Source organism: Salvelinus namaycush, chromosome 20, assembly GCF_016432855.1.
Source record: "Salvelinus namaycush isolate Seneca chromosome 20, SaNama_1.0, whole genome shotgun sequence".
Classification (NCBI taxonomy): Eukaryota; Metazoa; Chordata; class Actinopteri; order Salmoniformes; family Salmonidae; genus Salvelinus; species Salvelinus namaycush.
Window position 1 is genome coordinate 1,297,907 of NC_052326.1, and position 26,596 is coordinate 1,324,502.

General features: G+C 41.9%; 2 protein-coding genes across 2 annotated transcripts; both read left to right on the top strand.

Moving 5' to 3' along the window:
* Positions 1-15,495, top strand: LOC120065636 (myb-related protein B-like). The gene is made up of 15 exons (XM_039016697.1): positions 1-179; positions 719-815; positions 919-990; positions 1,158-1,250; positions 5,825-6,045; positions 6,272-6,416; positions 8,174-8,227; positions 8,460-8,666; positions 8,858-9,130; positions 14,052-14,224; positions 14,347-14,446; positions 14,554-14,661; positions 14,788-14,904; positions 14,995-15,126; positions 15,216-15,495. The coding sequence occupies exons 1-15, from the start codon at positions 160-162 to the stop codon at positions 15,342-15,344; spliced, it is 1,941 nt and encodes a 646-aa protein (XP_038872625.1). The 5' UTR covers positions 1-159; the 3' UTR covers positions 15,345-15,495.
* Positions 15,496-17,608: 2,113 nt separating this feature from the next.
* Positions 17,609-26,563, top strand: rpn2 (ribophorin II). The gene is made up of 16 exons (XM_039015560.1): positions 17,609-17,700; positions 18,212-18,399; positions 18,601-18,696; positions 18,866-19,041; positions 19,276-19,351; positions 19,492-19,626; positions 19,840-20,016; positions 20,362-20,480; positions 20,621-20,726; positions 22,557-22,648; positions 22,805-22,919; positions 23,029-23,310; positions 23,640-23,735; positions 24,077-24,152; positions 24,267-24,396; positions 25,953-26,563. Exons 1-16 carry the CDS (start codon positions 17,688-17,690, stop codon positions 25,966-25,968), a joined length of 1,893 nt encoding a protein of 630 aa, XP_038871488.1. The 5' UTR covers positions 17,609-17,687; the 3' UTR covers positions 25,969-26,563.
* The last annotated feature ends 33 nt before the right edge of the window (positions 26,564-26,596 follow it).

Sequence of the window (26,596 nt, forward strand, 5' to 3'; positions counted from 1 at the left end):
CACAGAAGTGGAGTACCCAGCCCTCCGACAAAATACAGTTTCATGGACGTGGATTAAATACGACAAACACAGATTTGTTCATGGTATATAGTTTGCGAATCTATGCACAACGTGGTTGACAAAATATACAATTGTATTTTAGCGGTAAAACAAAGATAAATGTCCTGGTGGTTGCGCGGGTAAGTAATCTGATTCTAACCTTGTTAAGGTTACATCAGCTGTTGGACAAATATCAATGTCGACTCCACATCCTATGTTTTCAATAGAACAGGGATCTATGCACCATTTATAAGTTATGAGATTACAGGATGTCATTGATTATTTTTGCGCGTTTACGTGATTTGAATGCGCTTTTGTAACCCTACCAGGGGTGATGTCAGATGTTTTGAACGTTAGCTAGCCAAATGTCATGAAACAAATGTATCTAAGGAATTTTCTAATACATGCCGGAGTAATCGGAAAGCTCGAAATGTCTGCCACAAACGTTAGTTAACTGAATCTGGTTGTAGTATCTAGCTATGTAGCTAGTGAATCAAAATGTATTGTGTGACAATTCACGTATGCGACTCACCCATGTCAGCTACTTTTCAGGGAATAGAATGCATGCATACTAGATTTGGGGGCTGGCCAGTTTCTGTTAAAGAAAGAATGCTCTAGGTAATCTCTGCATGGGTTTGATCTCTACCACACCCTGTTGACTGGTTGCTTGTCTTTCCAGAGAGGATAGGGAGGAGGCTATGTATCAGGACACCGACTCTGATGTGGCTGAACAGAGAGACGGTGGAAAGGTCAAAGTGAAATGGACACAAGAGGAGGTGAGTTCATTTATAGATCAGGAGGACATGGTTGGTTATTTGCAACAAGTGGGGAAGAGTTGGCTACTTTGCTCTTCATAAAATGGCTGTCCTTTATTCTCAGGATGACAATCTGAAAGCATTGGTCCAAAACCTGGGACCAAATGACTGGAAACACATAGCCAGTTTTTTACTGGTGAGTTATATCGACAGATTACAGTATATATTCTGTAATATCCAGTTGACAATGCAAATAATACAACTGAAGCGTTTAAAATAGAAAAGACTCCAATTTGCTGTCTGAAGGGTTGTGTGGTTTCTATTGCATAAAATCATTAACTGTATGGTAACCCTTCTGCACAGAATCGCTCAGAACACCAGTGCCAGCACCGCTGGTTGAAGGTTCTGGATCCAGATCTGGTTAAAGGGCCTTGGACCAAAGAGGAGGACGAGAAGGTAAGTGGTGTGATGGCGACCATTCTACAATCACAGGGTTCACACAAGGTGCTTAAAGTACTTGAATTTGGCACTCTGAAATTCAAGTACAGGAATACCTTGAAAATCTGACATTTTCTCAAATTAAAATAAGAGAACAGAAAATTATCAAATATGTTTATGAAAAATCTTAGAAAAATTGATTTGTCTTTATTTTTCAAGCAGACTACCCAGTTTTATTTCCTCGTGTTTCGTGCTCTGGTTGCCAGGCTAGCTCGATCATTCCACCCACACTGCCACTCAGCCAGGCAGGTACAGAACTGACTGATTAGGCGCCACCAAATGTCACATCGATAGCTAAAATGCTGGGCAAATGTAGATTCAATCCTGCCTTTTGTGCGTATGGAGAATTTCTGGGATCTTTTATTTCAGCTCATGAAACATGGGACCAACACTTTACATGTTGTGTTTTTTTAAAATTTGTTAATTTCACCTTTATTTAACCAGGTAGGTCAGTTGAGAACATGTTCTCATTTACAACTGCGACCTGGCCAAGATAAAGCAAAGCAGTGCGACACAAACAACAACACAGAGTTACACATGGAATAAACAAACGTACAGTCAATAACACAATAGAACAAAAATCTATATACAGTGTGTGCAAATGAGGTAAGATTAGGGAGGTAAGGCAATAAATAGGCCGTAGTGGCGAAGTAATTACAATTTAGCAATTAACACTGGAGTGATAGGTGTGCAGAAGATGAATGTGCAAGTCGAGATACTGGGGTGCAAAGGAGAGAGAGAAAAAATCCTCCTGATTTCTGCTTACAAGCAAAAATTAAAGCAGGAAGCACCAGTGACTCGATCAATAAAAAAGTGGTCAGATGAAGCAGATGCTAAGCTACAGGACTGTTTTGCTAGCACAGACTGGAATATGTTCCTGGATTCCTCTGATGGCTTTGAGGAGTACACCACATCAGTCTTTGGCTTCATCAATAAGTGCATCGATGACGTCTCCACAGTGACCGTACGTACATACCCCAACCACAAGCCATGGATTACAGGCAACCTCCACACTGAGCTAAAGGGTAGAGCTGCCGATTTCAAGGAGCGGGACTCTATCCTGGAAGCTTATAAGAAATCCCGCTATGCCCTCCGACGAACCAATACAGGACTAAGATCGAATCGTAACACACCGGCTCTGACGCTCGTCGTATGTGGCAGGGCTTGCAAACCATTACAGACTACAAAGGGAGCAGAGCCGAGAGCTGCCCAGTGACACGAGCCTACCAAACGAGCTCAACTACTTCTATGCTCATTTAGAGGAAAATGACACTGAAACATGCATGAGAGCACCAGCTGTTCCGGAGGACTGTGCGATCACGCTCTCCACAGTTGATGTGAGAAAGACCTTTAAACAGGTCAACATTCACAAGGCCGCTAGGCCAGACGGATTACCAGGATGTGTACTACGAGCATGCGCTGACCAACTGGCAAGTGTCTTCACTGACATTTTCAATCTCTCCCTTTCTGAGTCTGTAATACTAACATGTTTAAAACAGACCACCATAGTGCCTATGCCCAAGAACACTAAGGTAACCTGCCTAAATGACTACTGACCTGTAGTACTCACGTCTGTAGCCATGAAGTGCTTTGAAAGGCTGGTCATGGCTCACATCAACACCATTATCCCAGAAACCCTAGACCCACTCCAATTTGCATACTACCTTATCAGATCCACAGATGATGCAATCTCAATTGCACTCCACACTGCCTTTTCCCACCTGGACAGAAGGAACACCTACTGTATGTGAGAAGGCTATTCACTGACTACAGCTCAGCGTTCAACACCATAGTGCCCTCCAAAGCTCATCAATAAGCTAAGGACCCTGGGACTAAACACTTCCCTCTGCAACTGGATCCTGGACTTCCTGATGGGCCGCCCCCAGGTGGTGAGGGTAGGTAACAAAACATCCGCCATGCTGATTCTCAACACTGGGGCCCCTCAGGGATGCGTGCTCAGTCCCCTCCTGTACTCCCTGTTCACGCGTGACTGCACGACTCCATCATTAAGTTTGCCGATGACACAATAGTGGTAGGCCTGATCACCAACAACGACGAGACGGCCTTTAGGGAGGAGGTAAGAGACCTGGCCGTGTGGTGCCAGGTCAACAACCTCTCAATGTGATCAAGACAAAGGAGGTGATTGTGGACTACAGGAGAAGAGTGCCGAGCACGCCCTCAATCTCATCGACAGGGCTGCAGTGGAGAAGGTTGAGAGCTTCAAGTTCCTTGGTGTCCACATCACCAACAAACTAACATGGTCCAAGCACACCAAGACAGTTGTGAAGAGGGCATGACAAAACCTATTCCCGCTCAGGAGACTGAAAAGATTTGGCATGGGTCCTCAGATCCTCAAAAGGTTCTACAGCTGCACCATCGAGAGCATCCTGACCAGTTGCATCACTGCCTGGTATGGCAACTGTCGGCCTCCAACTTCAAGGCACTACAGAGTAAAGGTCGACCGATTTCTAATTTTTCAACTCCGATAGCGATACAGATTTATTGGAGGACCAAAAAAAGCAGATTATTTATATATTTGTAATAATGACAATTACAACAATACTTAATGAACACTTATTTTAACGTAATATAATACATAAAATAAAATCAATTCGGTTTCAAATAAATAATGAAATATGTTCAATTTGATTTAAATAATGCAAAAACAGTGTTGGAGAAGAAAGTATGTGCCATGTAAAAAAAGCTAACGTTTAAGTTCCTTGCTCAGAGTATGAGAACATATGAAAGCTGGTGGTTCCTTTTAGAGTTTTCAATATTGCCAGTTAAGAAGTTTTAGGTTGTAGGAATTATAGGACTATTTCTCTCTCTACCATTTGTATTTCATATACCTTTGACTATTGGATGTTCTAATAGGTACTTTAGTATTGCCAGCCTAATCTCGGGAGTTGATAGGCTTGAAGTCATAAACGGCGCAATGCTTGAAGCACAGCGAAGAGCAGCTGGCAAACGCAGGAAAGTGCTGTTTGAATGAATGCTTACGAGCCTGCTGCTGCCTACCACCGCTCAGTCAGACTGCTATATCAAATCATGACTTAATTAAAATATAATAAACACACAGAAATACAAGCCTTAGGTCATTAATATGGTCAAATCCGGAAACTATAATTCCGAAAACAAAACGCTTATTCTTTCAGTGAAATACGGAACCGTTCCGTATTTATCTAACGGGTGGCATCCTTAGGTCTAAATGATGCTGTTACATTGCACAACCTTCAATGTTATGTCATAATTATGTAAAATTCTGGCAAATTAAATATGGTCTTTGTTAGGAAGAAATGGTCTTCACACAGTTCGCAACGAACCCAGGCGGCCCAAACTGCTGCATATAACATTGGTGCAACGACAGTGCTTTTTTCGCGAATGCACTTGTTAATTCATCATCCGTTTGGCAAAGTAGGCTGTGATTCGATGATAAATTAACAGGCACCGCATTGATTATATGCAACGCAGGACAAGCTAGATAAACTAGTAATACCATCAACCATGTGTATTTAACTAGTGATTATGTTAAGATTGATTGTTTTTTACAAGATAAGTTTTAATGCTAGCTAGCAACTTACCTTGGCTCCTTGCTGCACTCACGTAACAGGTGGTCAACCTGCACGCAGTCTCCTCGTGGAGTGCAATGTAATCGGCGTCCAAAAATGCTGATTACCGATTGCTATGAAAACTTGAAATCGGCCCTAATTAATCGGCCATTACGATTAATCGGTCGACCTCTACTACAGAGGGTAGTGCGTACGGCCAAGTACATCACTGGGACCAAGCTTCCTTCCATCCAGGACCTCTATACCAGGCGGTGTCAAAGGAAGGCCCTAAAAATTGTCTAAGACTCCAGCCACCCTAGTCATAGACTGTTCTCTCTGCTACCACACGGCGAGCGGTACCAGAGCGCCAAGTCTAGGTCCAAGAGGCTTCTAAACAGCTTCTACCCCCAAGCCATAAGACTCCTGAACATCTAATCAAATGGCCACCCAGACTATTTTCATTGCCCATCCCCCCCACCCCCTCCTCTTTTACACCGCTGCTACTCTGTTGTTATCATCTATGCATAGTCACTTTAATAACTGTACCTACATGTACATATTACCTCAACTAACCGGTGCCCCCGCACATTGACTCTGTACCGGTACCCTCTGTATATAGTCTCGCTATTGTTATTTTACTGCTGCTCTTTAACTACTTGTTACTTTTATCTCTTATTCTTATTCATATTTTTTTTTAACTGCATTGTTGGTTATGGGTTCGTAAGTAAGCATTTCACTGTAAGGTACCTGTTGTATTACCTGTTGTATTCGGCGCGTGTGACTAATACAATTTGAGTTCTACTAGACTTCTTTGTGACAGCAAAGTTGAGTTTTATCAACAGTCGTCCAGTCAGATCTCAGATCATGTTTGTTGTACTACAAGAGGGAAATATACCTTCCACTGGCTGCTTTGACTCCTGTCTTGTACTGCAGACATGGAGCCACATTTCCAGACAAACTTCAACCCTGCATTCCTCTCCACAGGTGATACAACTGGTGAAACGGTATGGCAACAAGCAATGGGCCATAGTGGCTAAGCACCTGAAGGGCCGTGTGGGGAAACAGTGCAGGGAACGCTGGCACAACCACCTCAACCCGGATGTGAAGAAGTCCTCCTGGACAAAAGAGGAAGACCTCGTTATCTACAAGGCCCATTGCATGCTGGGAAACCGCTGGGCTGAGATTGCCAAGCTGCTCCCCGGAAGGTAACTGTCTTGACTGGTACTCTAGCTAAGAGAATATCTCTACCATGTCTGTGCTGAAATGTCATGGTCACTCAGAACAGCTTCTTGGTCTCCACATATTTTGTGATGAATGCAATTTGAATGGATTGGTGACATTTAGGGACAGCATTTTGTTCCACATCATTAGTTCACCTTCGTACTCCACATCTTCATTACTACAATATTATGTTCAAATGTGCCCTTCCAGGACAGATAATGCTGTGAAGAACCGCTGGAACTCAACCATCAAGCGTAGGGTTGAGATGGGCTTCTTTAGTGGGGTGGATCCTACTCTGAAGCATCATCAGGTGGAAGCAGAGGAGGGCATGGCCCACCACAGTAAAGATCAGCAGGTACAGTTGAAGTCGGAAGTTTACATACACTTAGGTTGGAGTCATTAAAACTTGTTTTTCAACCACTCCACAAATTTCTTGTTGACGAACTATAGTTTTGGCAAGTCGGTTAGGACATCTACTTTGTGCATGACACAAGTAATTTTTCCAACAATTGTTTACAGACAGATTATTTCACTTATAATTCACTGTATCACAATTCTAGTGGGTCAGATGTTTACATACACTAAGTTGACTGTGCCTTTAAACAGCTTGGAAAATTCCAGAAAATGTTGCCATGGTTTTAGAAGCTTCTGATAAGCTAATTGACATAATTTGAGTCAATTGGAGGTGTACCTGTGGATGTATTTCAAGGCCTACCTTCAAACTCAGGCCTACCTCCAAGGCCTACCTTCAAACCTCTTTGCTTGACATCATGGGAAAATCAAAAGAAATCAGCCAAGACCTCAGAAAAAAAAATTGTAGAACTCCACAAGTCTGGTTCATCCTTGGGAGCAATTTCCAAACGCCTGAAGGTACCACGTTCATCTGTACAAACAATAGTACGCAAGTATAAACACCATGTGACCACGCAGCCGTCGTACCGCTCAGGAATAAGACGCGTTCTGTCTCCTAGAGAGGAATGTACTTTGGTGCAAAAAGTGCAAATCAATCCCAGAACAACAGCAAAGGACTTTGTGAAGATGCTGGAGGAAACGGGTACAAAAGTATCTATATCCACAGTAAAACGTGTCCTATATCGACATGACCTGAAAGGCCACTCAGCAAGGAAGAAGCCACTGCTCCAAAATCACCATAAAAAGGCAGACTACGGTTTGCAACTGCACATGGGGACAAAGATTGTACTTTTTGGAGAAATGTCTTCTGGTCTGATGAAACAAAAATAGAACTGTTTGGCCATAATGACCATCGTTATGTTTGGAGGAAAAAGGGGGAGGCTTGCAAGCCGAAGAACACCATCCCAACCGTGAAGCACGGTGGTGGCAGCATCATGTTGTGGGGGTGCTTTGCAGCAGGAGGGTCTGGTGCACTTAGCAAAATAGATGGCATCATGAGGGAGGAAAACTATGTGGATTTATTGAAGCAACATCTCAAGGCATCAGTCAAGAAGTTAAAGCTTGGTCGCAAATGGGTCTTCCAAATAGACAATGACCCCAAGCACACTTCCAAAGTTGTGGCAAAATGGCTTAAGGACAACAAAGTCAAGGTATTGGAGTGGCCATCACAAAGCCCTGAACGCAATCCTATAGAAAATTTGTGGGCAGAACTGAAAAAGCGTGTGTGAGCAAAGAGGCCTACAAACCTGACTCAGTTACACCAGCTCTGTCAGGAGGAATGGGCCAAATTCACCCAACTTGTGGGAAGCTTGTGGAAGGCTACCCGAAACATTTGACCCAAGTTAAACATTTTAAAGGCAATGCTACCAAATACTAATTGAGTGTATGTAAACTTCTGACCCACTGGGAATGTGATGAAAGAAATAAAAGCTGAAATAAATAATTCTCTCTACTGTTATTCTGACATTTCACATTCTGAAAATAAAGTGGTGATCCTAACTGACCTAAAACTATAATTTTTACTAGGATTAAATGTCAGGAATTGTGAAAAGCTGAGTTTAAATGTATTTGGCTAAGGTGTATGTAAACTTCTGACTTAAACTGTAGGTTCTGCTTGAAATCAGTTTGACATCTGTGCTATCCTCACTAATCCTCATTTGAATGTTGTGCTGTGAAACATGATTTGTTATGTCTCTACAGATGGACTATGATGGTTCTATGGAGAGGGATTCAGACCAAGACACTACACTGCTGGTAAGAATTCAAACACTGGATGCCGGCTATCTTCTATGTGGGGGTAAAAGGCAGATAAACTGTAGTGTTTTGTGTGACAAATATATAGTGTAGTAGATACAGAGCGTGTTAAAATATCACCAACCTATACTGTTTTTCAAGGTAGAACACATTGTTCTGGTAGCTGTTCATATTCAGTTCATCTGTACTTCTCTCTCTCATACTGATTTTCAAACTAATGTCGCCCCTACAGGAGAATACCATTACATCCACTGTGAGAGACGGACCAAGGGAAGCAGGCTCCCACAAGGCTGTCTCTCCTCAACAGTCAAAGACACCCAAAAGTGAGCCAGACACCCCAGGACGTGAACTGAATACCAATAGCTGGGTGGTGGATAGCTCAGGCTTCCTCTCTCCCAACGGCCCAGGCTTAAAGGAGGTGATGGATATGGTGGATGGGGTAAGAGTTCTGGATGGGTTTTAATACCTCAGTCTTCTTAGTTTCACGACGTTAATCTTATACTTTGCATAAATCACCAAAGAAGTCATATTTGAACAGATATGTAAAACAAGATGTAGAGTATGACTAGATTTGGGGCAGACCTAGCTTGGGAAATTATATTTAATTAACTGTTTCTTGCCCTCTACCAGGACCTAGATGGATGGTGCAACATGTCTGTCTTTGATCTGCCTGAGGAGAGCCAGAGCCCAGAGCGGACCCAGTTCCGTCTGGAGGGCAGCGCCCTGCAGGAGCTGAGCAAGGGCAACCGGGGAGAGCTGATCCCCATCTCCCCTGGAGGAATCACCCCACCCTCCATACTGACCCGCCGCAGCCGCCGTCGCATCGCTCTATCTCCTGACTCCAACTATTCCAGGACCCCCAAGAGCACCCCGGTCAAGATCCTGCCCTTCTCTCCCTCACAGGTAATCGCTCAACCACCATGACCTAACACACAGTGATATGACTCATCAGTGCCTTTTGCTTAATTCTGAATAATGTGTGTATGTATATATATATATATCTCTCTCACATACACACACTACTGTTCAAAAGTTTGGGGTCACTTAGAAATGTCCTTGTTTTTGAAAGAAAAGCAATTTTTTTTGGTCCATTTAAAATAACATCAAATTGATCAGAAATACAGTGTAGAAATTGCTCATGTTGTAAATGACTATTGTAGCTGGAAACAGCAGGTTTTTTTAATGGAATATCTACATAGGCGTACAGAGGCCCATTATCAGCAACCATCACTCCTTGGCACGTTGTGTTCCAATGGCACGTTGTGTTAGCTAATCCAAGTTTATCATTTTAAAAGGCTAATTGTTCATTAAAAAACATTTTGCAATTGTTAGCACAGCTGAAAACTGTTGTTCTGATTAAAGAAGCAATAAAACTGGGCTTTAGACTAGTTGAGTATCTGGCGCATCAGCATTTGTGGGTTCGATTACAGGCTCAAAATGGCCAGAAACAAAGAACTTTCTTCTGAAACACGTCAGTCTATTCTTGTTCTGAGAAATGAAGGCTATTGCATGCGAGAAATTGCCAAGAAACTGAAGATCTCGTACAACGCTCTGTACTACGCCCTTCACAGAACAGCACAAACTGGCTCTAACCAGAATAGAAATGAGTGGGAGGCCCCGGTGCACAACTGAGCATTGAGGACAAGTACATTAGTGTCTAGTTTGAGAAACAGACGCCTCACAAGTCAAAAACTGGCAGCTTGATTCAATAGTACCCACACAAAAACAGGTCTCAACGTCAACAGTGAAGAGGCAACTCCGGGATGCTGGCCTTCTAGGCAGAGTTGCAAAGAAAAAGCCATATCTCTGTCCAGTGTCTGTTCTTTTGCCCATCTTAATCTTTTCTTTTTATTGGCCAGTCTGAGATATGGCTTTTTCTTTGCAACTCTGCCTAGAAGGCCAGCATCCCGGAGTCACCTCTTCACTGTTGACGTTGAGACTGGTGTTTTGTGGAGGTGTGTTGGGTCATTGACCTGTTTTAAAAACAAATGATAGTCCCACTAAACCCAAACCAGATGGGATGGCGTATCGCTGCAGAATGCTGTGGTAGCCATGCTTGTTAAGTGTGCCTTGAATTCTAAATAAATCACAGACCGTTTCACCAGCAAAGCACCCCACCATAACACCACCACCTCCATGCTTTACGGTGGGAAACACACATGCAGAGATCATCCGTTTACCCACACCGCGTCTCACAAAGACACGGTGGTTGGAACCAAAAATCTCACATTTTTGGACTCCCGACCAAAAGACACATTTCCACCGGTCTAATGTCTATTGCTCGTGTTTCTTGGCCCAAGCAAGTCTCTTCTTCTTATTGGTGACCTTTAGTAGTGGTTTCTTTGCAGCAATTTGACCATGAAGGCCTGATTCACGCAGTTTCCTCTGAACAGTTGATGTTGAGATTAGAGGTCGACTGATTAATCAGAATGGTTGATTAATTAGGGCCGATTTCAAGTTTTCATAACAATCGGAAATCGCATTAAAAAAACATTTTTTTTTTTACACCTTTTATTTAACTAGGCAAGTCAGTTAAGAACACATTCTTATTTTCAATGACGGCCTAGGAACGGTGGGTTAACTGCCTTGTTCAGAGGCAGAACGACAGATTTTTACCTTGTCAGCTCGGGGATTCAATCTTGCAACCTTACAGTTAACTATTCCAACGCTCTAACCACCTGCTTTACATTGCACTCCACGAGGAGCCTGCCTGTTACGTGAATGCAGTAAGAAGCCAAGGTAAGTTGCTAGCTAGCATTAAACTTGTCTTATAAAAAAACAATCAATCAATCAATCATAATCACTAGTTAACTACACATGGTTGATGATATTACTAGTTTATCTAGCGTGTCCTGCGTTGCATATAATCGATGCGGTGCGCATTCGCGAAACAGGACTGTCGTTGCTCCAACGTGTACCTAACCATAAACATCAATGCCTTTCTTAAAATCAATACACAAGTATATATTTTTTAAACCTGCATATTTAGTTAATATTGCCTGCTAACATGAATTTCTTTTAACTGGGGAAATTGTGTCACTTGTCTTGCAACAGAGTCAGGGTATATGCAGCAGTTTGGGCCGCCTGGCTCGTTGCGAACTGTGTGAAGACCATTTCTTCCTAACAAAGACAACCAACTTCGCCAAACGGGGGATGATTTAACAAAAGCGCATTTGCGAAAAAAGCACCATCGTTGCACGACTGTACCTAACCATAAACATCCATGCCTTTTCTTAAAATCAATTCACAGAAGTATATATTTTTAAACCTGCATATTTAGCTAAAAGAAATCCAGATTATCAGGCAATATTTACCAGGTGAAATTGTTACTTCTCTTACGTTCATTGCACGCAGAGTCAGGGTATATGCAACAGTTTGGGCCGCCTGGCTCGTTGCACACTAATTTGCCAGAATTTTACGTAATTATGACATAACATTGAAGGTTGTGCAATGTAACAGGAATATTTAGACTTATGGATGCCACACGTTAGATAAAATACGGAACGGTTCCGTATTTCACTGAAAGAATAAACGTTATGTTTTCGAGATGATAGTTTCCGGATTCGACCATATTAATGACCTAAGGCTCGTATTTCTGTGTGTTATTATTTTATAATTAAGTCTATGATTTGATAGAGCAGTCTGACTGAGCGATGGTAGGCACCAGCAGGCTCGTAAGCATTCATTCAAACAGCACTTTCATGCGTTTTGCCAGCAGCTCTTCGCAATGCTTCAAGCATTGAGCTGTTTATGACTTCAAGCCTATCAACTCCCGAGATTAGGCTGGTGGAACCGATGTGAAATGGCTAGCTAGTTAGCGGGGTGCGATCTAATAGCGTTTCAAACGTCACTCGCTCTGAGACTTGGAGTAGTTGTTCCCTTTGCTCTGCATGGGTAACGCTGCTTCGAGGGTGGCTGTTGTCGATGTGTTCCTGGTTCGAGCCCAGGTAGGAGCGAGGAGAGGGACGGAAGCTATACTGTTACACTGGCAATACTAAAGTGCCCAAAAGAACATCCAATAGTCAAAGGTATATGAAATACAAATCGTATAGAGAGAAATAGTCCTATAATTCCTATAATAACTACAACCTAAAACGTCTTACCTGGGAATATTGAAGACTCATGTTAAAAGGAACCACCAGCTTTCATATGTTCTCATGTTCTGAGCAAGGAACTTAAACGTTTGCTTTCTTACATGGCACGTATTGAACTTTTACTTTCTTCCCCAACACTTTGTTTTTGCATTATTTAAACCAAATTGAACATGTTTCATTATTTATTTGAGGCTAAATTGATTTTATTGATGTATTATATTAAGTTAAAATAAGTGTTCATTCAGTATTGTTGTAAATGTCATTATTACAAATAAAATAAAATAAATCTGCCGATTTTAATCGGTATCGGCTTTTTTTGGTCCCCAATAATCGGTATCGGCGTTGAAAAATCATAATCGGTCGACCTCTAGTTGAGATGTGTCTGTTACTTGAACTCTGTGAAGCATTTATTTGGGCTGCAATTTCTGAGGCTGGTAACTTATCCTCTGCAGCAGAGGTAACTCTGGGTCATTCCTGTGGTGGTCCTCATAAGAGTCATGATGGTTTTTGCGACTGCACTTGAAGAAACTTTGAAAGTTCTTGAAATTTTCCACATTGCCTGACCTTCATGTCTTAAAGTAATGATGGACTGTCGTTTCTCTTTGATTATTTGAGCTGTTCTTGCCATAATATGGACTTGGTCTTTTACCAAATAGGGCCATCTTCTGTATACCCCCTACCTTGTCACAACTCAACTGATTGGCTGAAACGCATTAAGGAAAGACATTTCACTAATTAAGAAGGAACATCTGTTAATTGAAATGCATTCCAGGTGACTACCTCATGAAGCTGGTTGAGTGTGCAAAGCTGTCATCAAGGCAAAGTGTGGCTATTTGAAGAATCTCAAATACAAAATATATTTTGATTTGTTTAAGACTTTTTTTGGTTACTACATGATTCCATGTGTTACTTCATAGTTTTGATGTCTTCACTATTATTCTACAATGTAAATATAAAGAAAAACCCTTGAATGAGTAGGTGTTCTAAAACTTTTGACCGGCAGTATACAGTACCAGTCAAAAGTTAAGACACACCTACTCATTCCAGTGTTTTTCTTTACTTTTACTTTTTCCTACATTGTAGAATAATAGTGAAGACATCAACACTATGAAATAACACATATGGAATCATGTAGTCACCAAAAAAGTCTTAAACAAATCAAAATATATTTTTGATTCTTCTAAGTACCCTTTGTCTTGATGACAGCTTTGCACACTCTTGACACTTTTTTTTGTTACTACTTGATTCCATGTGCTATTTCATATTTCTGATGTCTGCACTATTATTCTACAATGTAGAACATAGTAAAAATAAAGAAAAACCCCTGAATGAGTAGGTGTGTCAACTTTTGACTGGTAGTGTTTATTTTCCCCTAATCCTACCACTCCCCTTAATTGGTGTAAACTAATTTGGCAACAACACTTAGGCTTCTACTTCCAGTTTATACATGCTATATACATTTTACGTACACAGTATATTTTACATTAGTTGTCTTATGTTTGGTTTTTAGTCCCGTCTTTCTGCTACCCCCAACCCCTCCCATCTATCTCTGAAGACCATTCAGTTTGGATTTCCAATTTGCCATATATTTTTCAACTGTCACGAATGATGTTGCCAAAAACACATTCTACCAATTGTTATATCCCTTACATTAAATGCCATATTTTTTTGTTGTTGGTACGATTGCAAATGGATGTCGGGGGTCACATTTACTTTGAATATGTTTCCAGTTCCTCAACATGTGGACCAAACAGGACAGCTTTGAACTGGAGAATCCATCCCTCACCTCTACCCCAGTCTGTAGTCAGAAGTCCACGGGTAGCACACCACTACACCGCGACAAGACTCCACTCACACAGAAGGAAAACTCTGTGTTTGCGTCCAAGCTGTACTCAAACTCAGTGTATGTAATAATTCATTATTGACACACACATTTCTTGTATGTAATAAGGGATTATTAGGATGCAATATGATGACTCTCTTGTGGCAAAATATATTGTTATTTCATTTTTTATTTTTGTAAAGGTTCATCACACCCAACCACAAGTCAAATCTTGACACCACCCCGCGGACTCCAACTCCATTCAAAAATGCCATGGAGAAGTATGGTCCTCTGCGGCCCCTGGTGAGTCCCTCATTCGCTACAGATGTCAACGAAAGCAACTTAATTGTCTGTGTGTATAATATATTCAATATTCCACTGAAAAAGCATGTTCTTTCTTTATGTCTTAGCCTCAGACTCCGAACGAGGAGGACTTGAAAGAAGTCCTCTTGAAAGAGACTGGGATTGAGCTGATCGTGATGGATGAGAGTCCACTTGAGCAAAGACGCAAGCAGGTGGTGAGTGTGATGAAAGATGGCAGGAGGAAGTTTACACCTAAGAAGAACCATCATTTCCTTCAACCAATGCTGCTTCTCAGTTTTATGGAATGGTCTGAATATGTGGTCCATTCCTTTTGGTTCCAGCATCGACCTACAATGAAGAAAGTGCGTAAATCTCTGGCCTTGGATGTCATGGACTGCAAAGAGACGGTCACCTCCAGGCATCAGTCCATTAAGTTTGGGCCCCAACCCTGTCCTAAGGTACATTCATTGGACATGGATTAAATGGTTATGCTGTTATTTTTTATAGTGTTTTCATTGATTTTGGATTTTGGCTTGTCTTTGTTACAGGCTGAGACGTCTCTCAACTCCTCGTCCTTTTGCATGAAGAGGGAATATAAAGAGGAGAATGTTCTGGATCAGGGCTTCTGTTTAGGACCCAGGGAGAGTTGTGCATATTCCAACCCAGTGCCACCAACACCAGTAAGTATCATAATATTATGTCTTGTCATATTTTAGAATTTTTATTTCCCTTGTTTGTATCTTAAGTTATTGCGTTGTTGTGTCCTTAGATGTCCCAGGCATGGGAAGCAGTGGTATGTGGACGGACTAAGGACCAACTTATAATGACAGAGAAAGCAAGATGTTACCTCCGCTCACTAAAATCCCACGCTCCCAACCGGGCCCTCATCCTGTCCTGAGCCCTCCCTCACTACCAAGTTCTCACATGCTATCAGAGTTGGGGAAATTCCTATTTGTGTCTGGGAAGTTTCACTTAAACAACCCTCTATGCCAGCAGCACACCACCCTGCATCCCACTGCTGGCTTGTATCTGAAGCTAAGCAGGGTTAGTCCTGGTTGGTCCCTGGATGGGAGACCAGATGCTGCTGGAAGTGGTGTTGGATGGCCAGTAGGAGGCACCCTTTCCCAATGCCCCAGGGCAGTGACTGGGGACGTTGCCCTGTGTAGGGTGCCGTCTTTCGGATGGGACGTTAAACGGGTGTCCTGACTCTCGTGTCACAAAAGATCCCATGGCACTTATCGTAAGAGTAGGGGTGTCCTGGCTAAATTCCCAATCTGGTCTTCATACCATCATCCCCAGTTTACAATTGACTCATTCATCCCCTCCACTGTAACAATTCCCCAGGTTGTTGCTGTAAATGAGAATGTGTTCTCAGTCAATTTACCTGGTAGAATAAGGGTTAAATAAATAGTTGGATTACAAGTGAGAAAATGTTGTTGCAGATTTGTGACGTTTCACCAGTGCCCTTTTACCTTTTCAAACAAAAGATGACATCAGTTTTTGACAACTACAACCTTATCAATATGGAGAATTTAGCTAGTTTGACGATATTGTCAATGCTAAGCAAGCTAGCTGTTTATTATTAGCAACATAGCTAGTTTATCAAGATTTGGTTGAAGAATTGTTCTGACCAAAAAGTACATGAATGAAACAAATTTGTATTCCTGTCATCACAACTAAGAAATAGGAAGTTCTGACAAGCACGTGAATGTGGCATAACTCTCTGCTGTGCAGACATTTTCATTGTGTTAAACATGTTTAATGTAACTATTCCAAAGATTATTGTGTTGGTATTCTTTCATAGCAAGGTTATGTTTGTTATAGGTTTCAAAAAGTTTTAGAAAAAATGTTGATGCCGTGCTATGTTGAGCAAGCTCAACTGAACTGAAGTAGAGGATACTTGTAAATATGGGATTTTTTTTATTGTAGGGCAACTTTATGTTATTTCAAGTTTTTCCCAAATGTAATGTTTGAATCTACACACACCATTTCCTAGTAAGTTTTACCACAGTCCATCAACAATTGAATAATTCACACTTGCATCACGTTTGTCATACTCAAAAGTAATGTAAAGGTCTATCATAATGTTTTCAATTTGATATCTCAAGTATAGACATCTGCACTGACATCTATCAGTATTGAGTTTCGGTTGTAACTGTCTCATGCATTTGATTACCTGATCAATCAATAATGGATTGAAACAAGTTGACACAAAAGTGAACAGAGTTGTTGAGGTGTTGCTGAAATGTTAGTTTCCTATGATCTATTTTTACGTTATGTAGTCTACTAGCCAATCTAAGGTTTATTATAGGCTACTATTTTATTAGGAATAGAAGAATGTGATGTGAATATGAATCACTGTAGAAGAATCATCATACACTCAGGTTGCCATATTCCCATGTCCAAAGTTGTATAGATTTGATAAGATTATGGTGCTTTGAATTACAGAATGTTTCTGCTGAAAACAGATAATTTTCTGCTTGCAGATAACAAGATGTATGAGTAAATCATCTGACTAATGTAAAAAAAAATATATAATACATTTTTATGAACAATCTGTAAAATGGTCTATGCATTTAAACAATGTGTGATTGAACAAGTAATAAATCTATGATGCCATTTTAGAAGTTGCTTTTTATTGACCTAGTAGGTTGGTGAACTATTGGTTTTCTGATAAATAATAGATTGGGCCAGATTAGTATTTTGAGAGACTGGTTTTGTTTCTTGTTGAGGACCAATGAAAAACGGACACAATGCCCCTTTTTGTTTTGAGGGGCGAACACGGGAGCCCGGTAACGTTTGAAAGGCACTGAAATAAAATGTGAATTTGTATGTAAATGTACAATATTTGCGGATATTATACGAGATTATTTTATATTTCAAAACGGAAATTATTCTCGCCCACATTTCAGATGGTCCAACAAACTCTGGTTCTGATATCCGAACAAGTTCATTCATTTTCAGGAGTTGGTTGTAACCAATTACACGAATAGGGGTAACGACTGTTAGATTGAGCATGGAATAAAACAAAGCATCTGAGGATATGCGATTTAAACATTTTATTTTATTGTAGTATAGTTGGACACAATACGTTATGTGAAATGTGTGTGTCTAATAATAATAATACATACCAAGACTGAAAATGCAATTACCACCCCTTGTCTTTGAAATGGTAGTGTCCAAGGCTTGGATCCCGGAAGCAATTCCGGCTCTTTGGTGACGCTGCATTAGACGACAAGAAATGGCCCAACCTCGTAAGTATTTTAGGTTTTGTTTACCCTAAATACCATATAAGTACACTTCATATTAATGGTTGTTATTATAATTTAGTCATAATCTAGCGGTGATTTTATATTACCGGAGTTTTCTTAGTCTATAAATGGCGCGTGCAGGTATGTAATGGATTTGGAGTGGCAGGACCATGCCAATGGAAGCGAACGTTAGTAAGCTAGCTAACACGGTTGTCGTAGCTAGCAAGCAAGATCTTGCTAGACGTGTATTTTACAGGTAGGTCATCATGAAGACCATTGGATTGAATACGAACTAGCGTTGTCTGTAGTATGTCTAGTGAGTTTGAAATCTCTCGCTCACGTTAGCTAGTTAAATTAGTTAGGTAAGTTAGATAACTAGCTGGTTCCTCTAGTTAAGGAATGGCATGTTCTGCATGGGTTTCTGTGTAATGGCTGCATGATTGAGTCTACGAACTACTTCACACGTTTAAAACGGTTGCAATATTTCCTGTAACCATCATGTATGTGCCCACAGGTTTGTTCAGCTTGGTCCTCCTCACCGTGGCTCTCGGAGCCCAGGCTCTGACCCCATCCTATCACCTTTCCCTGTCAGACGTTGCTAGACTTCAAGCTCTCCTGAGCCAACCCTTCACAGACCTGGCATCAGCATACTACTCGATTGTTGGTCTAAGCAAGCTTGGAGCCTCAGTTGCTGATGAAAATGTAAGAAAACGGGCTACTAAGTATTGAAGTAAAGGGGCTTGACTGGAGTACCCAAAACATGTAGCCTATGACATGTTTGCACTAATGTTAAGTTTGCACCTTTGCTATTCACGTCCACAATGTTTTCCACTACAGAAAAAATCCACGGGAGACACTAGTACAGTTTTTTACTTCACCAAATCCTTGTTTTTCCTTTTGCAGGATGCCTGTCATTTCTTGAAGGCCCAACTGGACCCCATGAGTGTCGACTCCCTCTTCTTTGCTGCTGAGGCCAGTCAGGCCATCTCAGACTGTGAGGTAGGTACTTGTATAGGGTGCTTGATTCTATATTACCAAAACATGTCATTTGCTCCTCCAGCAAGATGAACTGGCGAACAACATTTGTGTTTGTGCTTTTGGATGCTCTGCCAGTGAATTCTTCACTAATAGCTTGATTCTGTTGACTTCTTTATTCATCCTCTTTTAGATCCCGGTGTCCAATGAGACCCGTGACATCCTTCTGGCAGCAGTCAGCGAGGACTCCACAGTCACGCAGATCTTCAGAGCTGTTAGCGCCCTCAGTTCCCTAGGGCTTCCTCTGGCTTCACAGGAAGTTGTCGGTGCCCTGGTCGCCCGTATTGCTAAAGAGGACAACGTCTTGGCGTGAGTAATACCTGCTAGCCTGGCAGGTGGATCAGACTTGCTGCTGGATCATTTATTTGATATTTTGTGAGATCTGCCATGTTTAACTGGTAGAAATAAGCTTCTGAACTTAATTGTTACTTTGAATCGTTTCAAACAAACTGCTTTTGAACAGAAGATATTCCTAATGACATGGATCTAAAGCCATGACGTGTTTTGTCATTGTATTGTGACTGTTCTTTTCTTTCTGTACAGGATCACCACGGCACTCCAGACTGCCACCCGTCTCTCCCAGCAGGCTGACTTTGGAGGAATCCTGGAGGAGATTGAGGTGAGTTTCACAAGTCCACCAGGTGGTGCTGTGCTGCAGGTTTAGTTGGGTAAATTACTTTGCAAAGTTACTAATTACTCACATGCAAACTGGTTTCTTAAGCAGAGGTGTTGTATTTTAACCTTTCTCTCCCTCTTAAGGATCTTGCAGCACGATTGGATGACTTGGGTGGAGTGTACCTCCAGTTCGAGGAGGGACTTGAGGCAACTGCCCTCTTTGTGACAGCAGCCTACACACTCTCAGACCATGTGGACACAGAGCCTCCTCTGAAAGAGGTAAACTGCTCTCACAATTTATGTGGGTGGTAGATTGATGCAGGGGAGTTGAAGGAAAGCAGGCTGCATGAGTAGGGCCATGGATTGTTCCTGAACATGTGTCATGTATTAGACCTCTGTATAATACTTGATAATAGAAATCTAGAATAACAACACCTACCTATTTTAAAATAACTATGCATGTGGAACTAATGTGAGCTGTTTTCCTCACAGGACCAGGTGATCCAGCTCGTGAACTCTGTGTTCAGTAAGAAGTCCTGGCAATCCCTGTCTGAGGCATTCAGTGTAGCCTGTGCTGCTGCCGCCCTCTCCAACAACCGCTTCCAGGTGCCAGTCATCGTCAGCGCCCAGGGGCCTGCCACCGTCTCCCACAACCAGCCAATCCTGCAGGTATACTCCACTATGACCGGTGTTTCTAAATCAGTGACTGACTACACTTCATTTTTTAATGTCCATTATTTGGTCGTCATCAATTTGAGACACATTTGAAGGTTTTCGCATGGGCCCCGGGTGCATGTTTTTTAGTTTTTGCACTAGACAGCTGATTTCAAATAACCAACTCATCATCAAGCTTTGAATGTGCAGTGCTTGGGCAAAAAAAAATGTGCACACGGGGTGGGGGCAGGACCGAATTTGGGAAACCTTGCTCTAGTCATCCACTGAGCAATGGTCTTCTCTCTCACATTATGCTTTTCTTTTCACTGACATCTTTCTGCCTCCTTGTCTTTACCACAGCTTCTGGTGACTGACGTCCTCTCCAATCCTCTTGCCTCAGCCAGTGTGGTAGTGGAATCTGCTCAAGCTGTGGTCTCTAAGAACGTCATACTCACCCAGGCACCTTTCTCCCTCAGGGAGTAAGTTTGATAGACAGAAAGATTAGAATTTGTCTGGGCACTAATGTTGCTAGTTGTGTTGATTTTTAATATGGATGATTTGTGTATGTCTGCGTTGCAGTGTTTGTAGTGTATAACAATTATTTCTACCTGTTTTACAGTGGCATTTTTGAACTGAACTTCATGACTAGCCAGCCAGCCAGTGGATATTACCAGTTCACTGTGGCTATCACCGGGGACACCCGATTGGTTGCCAGTCAGGTTGAGGTGAGCTGGCCATCTTTTCAAGATAAAATATATTGGGAATCATTTTGTACCCGCTTACATGCAAGATAAACAATCTTCTATATTATTTGTTAGCTTATGCCAGTTTACATTTTTCCAAAATGGGGGCATGGTTCACTCATCAACAAGTATAAAAGGTACAGTGCATTTGGAAAGTATTCAGACCCCTTGGCTTTTTCGACATTTTGTTACATTACACCCTTATTCTAAAATCGATTTTAAAATAAATCCCATCAATCTACACACACTACCCCATAATGACAAAGCGGAAACAGCTTTTTAGAAATGTTGGCTAATTTATTACAAAGAAAAAAACGGATACCTTATTTACGTAAGTATTCAGACACTTTGCCGTGAGACTCAAAATGGAGCTCGGGTGCATCCTGTTTCCATTGATCATCTTTGAGATGTTTCTACCACTTGATTGGAATCCACCTGTGGTAAATGCAATTGATTGGACTTGATTTGGAATGGCACACACCTGTCTATATAAGGTCTGACAGTTGACAGTGCATGTCAGAGCTAAAACCAAGCCAGGAGGTCGACGGAATTGTCAGTAGAGCTCCGAGACAGGATTGTGTCGAGGCACAGATCTGGGGAAGGGTACGAAAACATTTCTGCAGCACTGAAGGTCCCCAAGAACACAGTGGCCTCCATTCTTAAATGGAAGAAGTTTGGAACCACCAAGACTCTTCCTAGAGCTGGCGGAGGTGACCAAGAATCTGATGGTCAGTCGGACAGCTTCAGAGTTCCTCTGTGGAGATGGGAGAACCTTCCAGAAAGACAACCATCTCTGCAGCATTCCACCAATTAGGCCTTTATGGATGAGTGGCTACACTGAAACCACTCCTCAGTAAAAGGCACCTAAAGGACTCTCAGACCATGAGAAACAAGATTCTCTGGTCTGATGAAACCACGATTGAACTCTTTGGCCTGAATGCCAAGCGTCATGTCTGGAGGAAACCTGGCACCATCCCTACGGTGGAGCATGGTGGTGGCAGCATAATGCCTTTGGGATGTTTTTCAGCATCAGGGACTGGGAGACTAGTCAGGATTGAGGGAATGATGAACAGAGCAAAGTACAGAGATCCTTGATGAAAACCTGTTCCAGAGCGATCAGGACCTCAGACTGGGGAGAAGGTTCACCTTCCAACAGGACAACGACCCTAAGCACACAGCCAAGACAACGCTGGAGTGGCTTCGGTACAAGTCTCAATGTCCTTGAGTGGCCCGGTCTGAGCCTGTGCTTCAACAAAATACTGAGTAAAGGGTCTGAGTACTTATGTAAATGTAATATTTCAGTGTTTTTATTTGTAAAAAAATGTCAAACATTTCTAAACCTGTTTGTTTTGTCATTATGAGATATTGTGTGTAGATTGGCGAGGGGGAATAAAACAATTTAATCCATTTTAGAATAAGGCTGTAACGGAACAAATTGGAAAAAGTCAAGTGGTCTGAATACTTTCCAAATGCACTGTATATAGTTTTGGATTTGTAATTGTGAGAAGTTACAGTTCTTGTAAGTTAAGTCAGTTTCTTTACGCTTTTGCCAAAAGGTTAGCAGTTCATTGTGCTCAAAATGGAGGATTCTTACTTAGTTGCCGCTTTCATTAGCTTGCAAACCTTTATGTTACTTAACCACGTGTCAAAGCAATTAACCTCTAGCATTTACTTTTACTCTATCTGACACTAATTCACCATAAATGTGACACTAATCACCCTGAAATTTGCATGTGAATTTCATCATGTGAATTCCATTGAATTTCTCATTTTCCTGCATCTCTCTCTCTCCTTCTCCCCACATGCCTTCAGCTAAAAGTGAAGGTGTCCACTGAGGTGGCCATCACTAATATGGACCTGTCTGTAGTGGATAAGGACCAAAGCATCGGCACCAAGACATCCAGGTTAGAGAGCCCAATCTCGTATATGAAGCCCTTTTAATACTGCCCTTGTCACACCCATAACCTAGACCGAGTTATTTCCTGCAGGTTATATGGTCAGGAAAAACTCATGGCCCTACGCATTAGCAACACAAAATGTATAAAAACATTTATTTCCAGGGTGGACTATCCCTTCAAGGCCAAGGGCTCTTTTACTGCAGACAGCCACCAGAACTTTGCCATGACTTTCCAGTTAGTGGATGTCAACACTGGAGTAGAGCTCACGCCCCATCAGGTATTTGGCTGTTCCTGTGGGTCTACATTTTTATGTTCATACTCTTATTCTGTCAACGTTGCATTGTGCTATTATATCTCTTGAGTATTGTTATTGTCTTTCTCTCCAGACCTTTGTGAGGTTGCACAATCATAAAACTGGCCAGGAGGTTGTGTTTGTGGCCGAGCCTGACAGTAAGAACCTTTACAAGTTTGAGCTGGACACAGCAGAGAGGAAGTCTGAGTTTGACTCCATGTCTGGAACATATGCCCTCCACCTCATTGTGGGAGATGCCACCTTGGAGAACCCCATTCTGTGGAACGTGGCTGACGTTGTCTTGAAGTTCCTTGATGAGGAGGCCCCAGCAGCCATCCAATCTAAGACCCTTTACATGCCTAAGCCAGATATCCAGGTAAACAACTAGTCTTGCATATAAATCTAACACATTAGTTGGTTTCTCTAGTCTTCTGGTTGCTAGTCATAGCTTGAAATGAGCTATATAGCCAAGCTAACTCTGATGCAATATTCATGTTGTGCGTGGTCCCTGACAAATAAATAGATGAATAGCTGGGGTGTATTCACTAGGAACAAAACGGGGCGGGAACTACCTGAATTTGTCCAATTTAAAAACTTGATTTCCGTTTGCTACGGTTTTGGGTTAACGATTACGCCAATGTCCATGTTGTGCGTGGTCGTTGAAACAAATAGGTGGACTTGACCTGATGTTCTTGTCGTGTGTAGCACTTGTTCCGGGAGCCAGAGAAGAAGCCACCCACAGTGGTGTCCAACGCCTTCACAGCCCTCGTCCTCTCACCCTTCCTGCTGCTGCTTATTCTGGTGACACTCTTTACTTCTTCAAGTTTGGAATTGTTTGAAGGTCCAAAGGTTTCTTTTTAGAACATTTTCATATCTGCCTCTTCACTGTCTTTTCTGTTTAGCAAGGCCCTTTAGAATAAAACCTTGATACTTCCTGAATGAGCCTTGGTTTTTGGTTAACAACACTTGTTTTGATTTGAAATGACAATAGTGATGCTGTATGTAATTTCTGACACCGTTGCTTGATGACATTGTCCATACTGCAAAAGGCTTGCATCAGTGCATTGTAAATGAATCCATTTCCAGACCTTTTGTTGTACTGCCGTGGTCCATGAACAATGTTCTCGCCCCTTTCTGTTCAGTGGTTCAAACTCGGGGCCAACATCTCAAACTTCAGCTTCTCCCCCAGCGCTGTCCTCTTCCATGTGGGCCACGCATGTGAGTACGGAGTTCTGAGTCATGGATTACAATGGAAACTACTGGCATTGTCACTCCACCGATATCTCTTTTTCCTAGTTTATCACCTTTACTCTGTTTATTGTGATGTTTCAGGCATGCTGGGACTGATGTACGTCTACTGGACTCACCTCAACATGTTCCAGACCCTCAAGTACCTGGCCATCATCGGCAGTCTCACCTTCCTGGCTGGAAACCGCATGTTGGCCCAGAAAGCAGTCAAGAGGTATGGCTTCTGTTAGCTTTCGCAACACAGACTGACTGTCAGATTTTCTGCCTAGAGAGCTCTTGACCACAGGGAGAAAGTTTGACCTCTTCATATGAGAAGGACTCTGGGGCTTTGGGACCTCTTGGTGCTTCTCTGAGATTGTGGCTGCCGGACGTTCACTCAGGGCTCTTGAGATCGTGTGTAAGGGTCTACTGTGACGCGCTGCCCCCTCAGTGTGTGTCCCCCAGGGGCCCCTCGCCCTGCCAGGCTAGCAGAAGTGGAGCCGCCGCTGTAGAGCGTATGTCTACTGCGAGCATGAGAGGGCCTGGCCAGATTGAACTGTGTGGGTGATTTTCCCCTCAAGCCTGGCACATGTAGAGCTCTCCAAAGGCCATAGAGACACAGCGGTAATAAGTGTCACTGGCTGAAGGCGTCAAGCTCTAATTGCCTAGTGTTACTGTGGAATTACTGCACCTTACTTCTGTCCTTTCTGACCCAGTCCTTTTAACCATATTCTAGTCTCATGCTCCTTTTGGTTGATGTGGTCAGCTGATTTAATTTCACAAATGATGAAACTTGACTAGCCTGACTTTCTTTCTTTAGGCACCGTCTCCTATAGTGCCCTCTTGTCTCCCTAACTCTCCTGTCTACTCCTTGCTACATCTCTCTTTCAGGATTGCCGCAGAGCAAAGTAGTAGGTTGGCAAAGTATAGGAGCCTGCGGTAAAGGCCTGTTTTCTAATAACAAAGGGCCAGTCTTCCAGGCTGAAGTAAGGGCATCTCTATGGACTGCATCCCAGTGCATCCCCATTGCCCTGTATAATGCATGGCTGTGTGGTGCAGTGCTCACTCACCAGCGTCTTGCTCATCCCACCATAAAATCATCTTTGCTCACCTTTTCCATCCTGTCCATGTCACCAGTTATTAATCTTAATATTGCCTGCCATTGTACATGGTTATTCTAAAGATGCAATGTGTGTGGCGCTTCCTCATTGGCTAAGCTCTGCATTATCCTATCATCCTCATTGTTCTGCAGTTCATATTCTGTTGCGGAGAAATCCTGTACACTTCATCTTTATGCTGGAAAGAAATGCATGAAGTTTCTTACATCAGATGTGATTTTAATGTATCCAGGACTTCTCATGCAGGCTTTACATTTTAAGATCTCATTTAAGTTTAATTTAGTGCCCAATAGAAATGAATTGTAAATAATATATTGTCACTTTTTTTTATTGTAAAAATGTTTCTAAACACTTCTACATTAATGTGGATGCTACCATGATAAAGGATAATGATGAGTGAGAAATATGCGCGCACATATCATACTGTAATTTCTAAATGGTTGACCTGATTTTTATGGATGACAATACCATCAAATGAAAGCCGACAGTCTGTACTTTAACCTCCATAGTCATTGTATAATTTCAAATCCAAAGTGCTGGTGTACAGAGCCAAAACATGTCTCTGTCCCAATACTTTTGGAGCTCACTGTAGATTTTATTTTTTTAAAGGTCTTTGTCTGATAATTAACATGTACAAGAAATATACTAATGTATCTATTTTCTTCTCTGGCAGAATTGCAAGTAAATGATGACCGAAGATTGGAGACATAAGATGCTTAGTTCTTGGTTTTCAAGGAGTCATTTAAGGGCACATCAACCATCAGACTGTCATCAAAGGCATGTTATTCCATGAATCCAATAGAAAATTTGAAATGCAGTTTGACTTCATTTGAAAGTAAATGTTAACTCTACCGAGCCCTTTGATTTTATCGGACAGATGCTTACTGACACAGATGCTCCTACTGAGGTCTGTAACACTAATCATCCTTGCACTTCATTTTTGTTTGACTGTTTTGCAAATGCCCTTTTTAAAATATTTGTTTTTATAATGGGCTTGGGGATATAATTTTGTGGTTTCATAATGAAATGTGGATGGATTTTTTTTTTCTTTTTTACATTCATGTTTCTCAGTGCCCATCTTACCACTGCTTTGTAAAAAGTTGCATCAAGAAGGTAGCCATCAATTTTACAAGGCCTTTTGATAGAAGTTGATTGAGGTGGCTTCACTGACATGTTCATCGTAAGTCTGTAATTATTTGCTTGTCTCCTCACTGAATTACATGTGGAGGGTGTGAGCTATTCACTCATTACAATAAAGACCCCCCCCCCCCCCCCCCCCCCACAGAATAAAATGGGCAGTCCTTGAAAATCTGATGT

Bases quoted from the DNA above. Each gene is read 5' to 3' on its own strand.
- rpn2 (XM_039015560.1), top strand. The intron at 18,400-18,600 runs GTAAGAAAACGG...TTCCTTTTGCAG, and splicing joins CCTCAGTTGCTGATGAAAAT to GATGCCTGTCATTTCTTGAA. The intron at 22,920-23,028 runs GTATTTGGCTGT...CTTTCTCTCCAG, and splicing joins TAGAGCTCACGCCCCATCAG to ACCTTTGTGAGGTTGCACAA.
- LOC120065636 (XM_039016697.1), top strand. From the start codon at position 160: ATGTCCTGGTGGTTGCGCGG. The intron at 9,131-14,051 runs GTAATCGCTCAA...ATATGTTTCCAG, and splicing joins TGCCCTTCTCTCCCTCACAG to TTCCTCAACATGTGGACCAA. The intron at 14,447-14,553 runs GTGAGTCCCTCA...TTTATGTCTTAG, and splicing joins ATGGTCCTCTGCGGCCCCTG to CCTCAGACTCCGAACGAGGA.